Source organism: Glycine max, chromosome 5 (genome assembly GCF_000004515.6).
Source record: "Glycine max cultivar Williams 82 chromosome 5, Glycine_max_v4.0, whole genome shotgun sequence".
Lineage (NCBI taxonomy): Eukaryota > Viridiplantae > Streptophyta > Magnoliopsida > Fabales > Fabaceae > Glycine > Glycine max.
This window is the reverse complement of record NC_038241.2, coordinates 3,763,394-3,770,134: the sequence shown is the minus strand read 5'-3', so window position 1 is coordinate 3,770,134 and position 6,741 is coordinate 3,763,394. Positions and strand designations below refer to the sequence as shown.

Genomic DNA, 6,741 nt, shown 5'->3' with positions numbered 1-6,741 from the left:
TTTTTAAGGTATTTATAACCCATCTTGTCCAATTGATCAAGTCGATTCAAAAAAACTTTTGAGTATTAATAGTTTGAATTTAAGAAAATTAGATCTAGTACATATTAGAAATTCGAGTTATATTTTAAGTAGACTCAACCTATTTTAAAAGTATAATTTTTTAAAGTTCAATTTTTATAATTTAATTATTACTATATTTTTAAGTGATATGGAGGTGGGATTGACTTAAGAATGTATATTTATATTTCCAAACCCATCCCCTTAATCAAGAAAAACTTAACCTCACCCTCAAATTTTACTGAATTAACTTTTATTTTTTAAAGTCACAACTCACTCACAGTCAGAAGAGACAATTTTCCACAGGTGTTACATTTACATGTATTCTTTAGTATTACTTTTCCAATTAAAATCATCGTTTGTTTTTAACAGCGTGTGCATTAAAAACTCACATTAAAAAACAGCATGGATCATCAAAATAAAATTCTAATTTTACTCAACAACGCCAAAAAAAAAACATTTATTATTTTGTTCTAATAGTTATCCTTAAAAACCCTTTTCTTAGTACTACTCACGAAACGAGTAGTAAGTAAATCCTAGTGAAATTATTATATTAAAAATGTGCATGTGAAATGAAATCCTTGAATAATGAATGCATCAAATCTAGACAAAAAAACTAGCAACACATAAATATGTAAAATATTATTATTTTTTGATTCCTATAATATATATTGTTTCTAAGTATGAAATAACATATTGCAGGTTCATATAACATTTTAAAGTAGATAAGCCTTCCCCGCCCACTAGAAATAGAGAGAAGGTAAGGAGGGTTTGGTTTTGGGTACTTTACAAATTACAATAATTAGCGAAAGAGAGAAGACATAGCACATAGAGTCATAGAGACATCATCATCGTATGGGAATGGAAGAGGAGAGTAGCAACAACAGCAGCATCATAGAAGGTGGTGCTTCGCTGCCATCAACGGGTTCAGACGCCAAGAAGCGAAGAGTGACGTACTTCTACGAGCCCACGATCGGCGATTACTACTACGGTCAGGGGCACCCAATGAAGCCGCACCGAATCCGCATGGCGCACAACCTCATCGTCCACTACTCCCTCCACCGCCGCATGGAGATCAACCGTCCCTTCCCGGCCTCCCCCGCCGACATCCGCCGCTTCCACTCCGACGACTACGTCGACTTTCTCTCCTCCGTCTCCCCCGAGACCCTCGCCGATTCCGCCTTCTCCCGCCACCTCAAGCGCTTCAACGTCGGCGAGGACTGCCCCGTCTTCGACGGCCTCTTCCCCTTCTGCCAGGCCTCCGCCGGCGGCTCCCTCGGCGCCGCCGTCAAACTCAACCGCGCCGACGCCGACATCGCCATCAATTGGGCCGGCGGCCTCCACCACGCCAAGAAGTCCGAGGCCTCTGGATTCTGCTACGTCAACGACATTGTCCTCGGTATCCTCGAACTCCTCAAAGTTCACAGGGTAACACTTTTCTTCGCGTATTTCTTCATCCCTTTTTTTGTTGTGTGTTAATTTGTTCCTTTTTAAAATAGGCAAATGCAAGCCTTGGGTCATTGGTTAAGGAAAAGAAAGTTTTTTATTGGGATGCACAAAATTCATTGTCCGTGACTTTTTTGATGCTCTTCTATGATCTTCATCATAAATATTTTTTTCCTTTTAGTTCCTTGAGCATGCCTTGAAGGCCACCCTTTAAAACTTAGTAAACATCAATGAAGCACGGACACCCCAGTCCCTTGCCATGTCCGATGTTCGACACGCATCCGTGTCAGTGTCCGATACCAACACGACACTCGTACTACGTTCTATATTGTGGACATTACAGGTGTCCCCGTGTCGGTGTCGTGTCCGTGTCCGTGTCCGTGTCCGTGTCTCTTAGGTAAACATAGAGTACGACTTATATGTGCTGTCTTATCCTAATACATCTTCCAGAAGTTATCTAAAAAAACTATGTGAGAATAACATTTTGTTTTGTGCCTTTGTCATGTGGGAATGGTGATTGATTACTATGTTTGTAGTGTGTTTCTTTTTTCATACTCTTGGTCTTGGACAGTGTTGGCCAAAATAGCCTTGGCGCTCCCCAAACGCGATTCCGTTTTTGGTTTCATATGCCAACAGAACAAACAGGAATTCAATGGAATTTCATTTCATTCCCAATCAAACAGTAGAATTTATGTTTTCATTCTGATTTTGATTCCACAGCTACTGTGCCAAGTGCCACCAGTGCATAATACACAAAAATTCAGATGGCTTAATTTATTGTTAAGCTGCAATCTCATGCCTGTTAGACATGTTAAGAGTTAAGAGTGGATTGTTCCTTGTTTCAAGTTCTTCAACAGTGCACGTCTTTACAATTTTTAATGGTTCTTCTTTGTGTAAAAATCAAATATATGTTTTTTCTTGTACCTGCAAAAATCTGTGGTACTCTTCCGCTGAGGTGCGGTGGTGTGTATGGTGTTGTCCCTCCTGCTCTGGTTGCTCAATTAAAATCTGGTGGCGGGGTGGTACTTGTAGTGAAACTTTGACACTCAAGTCAGCAGGGAAAGTTAGGGTTTTAGATTAGGAATTGAATTAGGTTTTACTTGTGCAGTGTACCCCTTTATATAATGTATATTGTCATTAATTGCTATTTAAATCCCATTAATAGCTTAATTGCATTGGTTGCGTTATTTGGGACGAGGTACAAGTACATGCTCGGCCAAACCAATTATATCCTTGGCTGTTCTTATGATCTTGTGTATTTACCTCGTTTATTAAGCTTGGGTTGTGCTGACCTTAATTTCTCAGATAGTACAGTACTTATACAGAAACTCTATTGCTTGTAATATAAGTTACTGTTTTATGTTTCTTCATAGCCAGTCCTAAGCCTGGGTTAAGGTGGAGGGTTGTGTTAGACCTTCGGTAGCCAACATAAAACTCGCTGTTATACCAAACATGGATAGAACTTGCTGAATTTATTGATAGTTTCTTCCTTTGCTGAATTGATTTTCTCACTATCTGTTGTATGTTACTGGGCAGCGCGTGCTGTATGTTGACATTGATGTTCACCATGGTGATGGTGTTGAGGAGGCCTTTTACACCACTGATAGAGTGATGACAGTGTCTTTCCATAAGTTTGGGGACTTTTTCCCTGGCACAGGACACGTCAAGGACATTGGGGTGGGATCAGGAAAGAATTATGCAGTCAATGTCCCATTAAATGACGGAATGGATGATGAGAGTTTCCGTAGTCTGTTTCGAACCATCATTCAAAAAGTCATGGAGGTCTATCAACCAGAGGCAGTTGTTCTACAATGTGGAGCTGATTCATTGTCTGGGGACAGGTTGGGTTGCTTCAACTTGTCTGTGAGAGGTCATGCAGATTGCCTTCGTTTTCTTAGATCGTTCAATGTTCCTTTAATGGTCTTGGGTGGGGGTGGATATACAATTCGGAATGTTGCCCGTTGTTGGTGTTATGAGGTCTGCTTCTTTCTCTTTTAGTCTGGATTATAATGTGACTTGGTACTTGTTTAATTTACTTATTTGGTTACATGCTTTTTCTTTGTTTTAGACAGCAGTGGCAGTAGGAGTGGAGCCTGATAATAAGTTGCCTTATAATGAATATTATGAATATTTTGGCCCAGATTATACTCTCTATGTCGATCCAAGCAACATGGAGAACCTAAACACACCCAAGGATATGGAAAAAATAAGGTGTTTATACTATTAATTTCATCTGGTTGAGTTAAATCGATGATTCTCATTTCAATTTTATTATTTCTCTTAATTATATGGAAAAATAATGGTCATAAATTGTTAAGACAGTAATTCCTTAAATGCATTACATTTTGCTGCATCCATGTCACATCCTTTCTACAAATGATGACGTTTTCAGAAACTTACTAGTAGTTGCATAGACAAGCTATATTTCATAATAACTGAATTGTTATTTTCATATTGGTTGTGAAGACATATTGTATTGTCTAGATATAAAATATTTCCTATGGGTTTCTGGAAATTGTACCTCTGTCTGTGGCAGAAGCCAGGAGGCCCAGGACTGAACCTTAGTCAGAATTTATATTTCCCTTGTCTCATGTGTAAAATATTCAGAGATTTCCTATCATTTCTCTGGATTAAGCAGTGACTTACATGGGTTTTCCCCCCATTAAATTTCAAGGAACACACTACTAGAACAGATTTCTCAACTTCCCCATGCTCCCGGTGTACCTTTTCAGACAACACCACCTACCTTACAACTTCCGGAAGAGGTCAGTACTTAATAACAGTTGCAGTTATTGTTCCTTTGCAATTCTCTTCTTTTTGTTGATTTTATTATGTATTCAGGCAGAAGAGGACATGGATAGAAGACCTAAACTTCGCAAATGGGATGGTGAAGATTATGATTCTGATCCTGATGAAGGTGGAAAGGCTAATTCCAAGTTTCCAAACGTCACTGCCCATATGAGGTAATGATTATATATTGTTTTGAAGCTGAATATAAACCCATTTGGTTTGTAAGTTCCTTTTTCAGTGGATAAACGTGGGTTGTTCCTTGAGACCGATACCTATGTGACACCATCTAGCTTGATAGATATTCTAGAGTCAGTTTGAATGGAAGTTTTTTCTGGATAATGGAGCTCACTATGCTATAACACAAGTTTCTTCTTAGCCGTTTGAAGTGAATTTAATAATCATTTGGCTCCTTTTTTTAAAGCAGAAATGTACTCTCTTTGCTGCAGGGACATTACAGATGAAATGGAAGAAGAGAAACCAGAAGTGCATCCATCATCTTGTTGTTGATAGAACAGAGCAAGTTCTTGCACAGCATGTTTGTATTGTTATCTTTATTCCGTTTATGGGGGAGATCATTACTAAACAGTACCACATGCAGCTGTTGAGAATGCAAATATAATCAATACATTGTGCAAATGTAATATAGTGTAAAACATTGTTTTGGTCTCTCTCGTAAACTATTTTTGTTTAAGTCATTTTCTTTTATTTGGTCCCTGGCTTACACTTAGTTTCGTTTTAGTCTGTCATGGTCAATTTAGTTGATTTTGAATATTCTCATTTGTGCATACTTTCATTTGGTCAAATGGATACATCACTTTAATTTGGTTCTTGTATCTTTTTCCTGTATGATGAGGATATTAAAGAAAGTGAGGAAGGTGCGAAATGTTGTTGTTTTCTTGTTACTATTTCATTTTTGAAAAATTATGTAGTATAATCCAAATATTTTAATTAAATTCTTAGTTATTATTAATAATTATGTTATCCATGCAAGTGGAAGAATGAAAGGATGAAGACTCAATGATAAAAAATTAACTTCGAGGCACCAAAGTTTACATGGAGGGGATCAACATGTGTATATTTTGCTCTCTCTCTCTCTCTCTCTCTCTCTCTCTCTATATATATATATATATATATATAACCGAGTGACCAAAATACAATATACAAGTGTACGTGACCAGGATAAAGCACTATAGATAATTCTGTGAAGTCACAATGTGGTAAAAAGAACATAAAATTGTTGGTAAAAAGAACATAAAATTGTTGGTGTAACTTGATCTCATTGGATTGATCATCATTTTTTCCCTCATTAATTTTCTTTTATCTCTATCAATAGTATTTTTTTTTATCTAAACCAAAAATATTAATATTTTTTATGAATAGTAAATTTTTTCTTTCAAATATTTAATATAATTATATATTTAAGACTTGAATTTGAGACATAGAGAATAATTTTATGTCAGTTAATTTTTATATATTATGAAAAAAAAAAGAACTAACTAACTTTGGGGAAGAAGGTTCCTAGGGCATGAGCAAGAAACCGTGTATTGAGATCTGGCGGACATTGATCAAGGATACAAAGATGATGGTCTTCTAAAGCTCCTTTTTTTGCTAGCCAATCAGCATCTCGGAGAGAATGTTGAAAACGAAGGTGCCAATCGAACTGTAAGTAACTCCGAATCTTGTGGACAATAAGATAATAAGGGTGGGAAGAAGAAACCTCCTTCTTGGATGAGTTTGAGATTGCAGCCAGGCCACACTAATTCCGTGATAAATAATAGCTTGAAGTTCGGCATTGGTGTTCTTGGAGACGCCACACGATCCGTAAATGCCCTTGTTTGTCCCTGACCAAGCCACCAAAACCAGATTTCCCTCGACATTAAGTTTGTGATCGTCAATGAGAGAATGATGCCACAAATAAGTTGATCCCTCAACTATCTGGCTATTAAAATTGATGGAGAAGCAACTTCTTAACTTAACAATCTTCATACAACCTCTTTCCCTCATCGAAAACTTGTCTAGCCCATCAACTCAACCTCTCCTAATGTCACCAAAGAGATTAATCTTAAAAGTACCAAAGTGTTTCAAGTGCCAAGAATTTTGCCACGTAACTTCTAATTGTGCAAATCGTACAACTATCACTATCGTTGAAGAAGTTCGTGAGATATCTTCTGAAGAAGATAAAGAGCCAATATTTGATGAAGAATAGCCTATGCATGGTTAAGAGTTCACTCTTGCTAATATGGTGAATCATTGGTATTTAAGTGAAGCTCACACACAACACAACACTAACTAAAGGCAAAGTATGCTATTCACAACTTTTTTGCTACCAAAGGCAAAGTATGCTATTTCATCATAGACAACGAAAGTTGTGAGAATGTAGTATCAAACTACATGGAGGACAAGTTGATGTTGCCAACATAAAAACATCCACATTCATACAAGTTGCAA

The 6,741-nt window shown here is 37.3% G+C and overlaps 1 protein-coding gene across 1 annotated transcript; it reads left to right on the top strand.

Moving 5' to 3' along the window:
- The first annotated feature begins 750 nt into the window (after window positions 1-750).
- On the top strand, window positions 751-5,113 carry HDA7 (histone deacetylase). Its single transcript, XM_003525508.5, has 6 exons — window positions 751-1,485; window positions 3,040-3,480; window positions 3,572-3,714; window positions 4,178-4,268; window positions 4,345-4,466; window positions 4,740-5,113. The coding sequence occupies exons 1-6, from the start codon at window positions 913-915 to the stop codon at window positions 4,798-4,800; spliced, it is 1,431 nt and encodes a 476-aa protein (XP_003525556.1). The 5' UTR covers window positions 751-912; the 3' UTR covers window positions 4,801-5,113.
- Window positions 5,114-6,741: the final 1,628 nt, after the last annotated feature.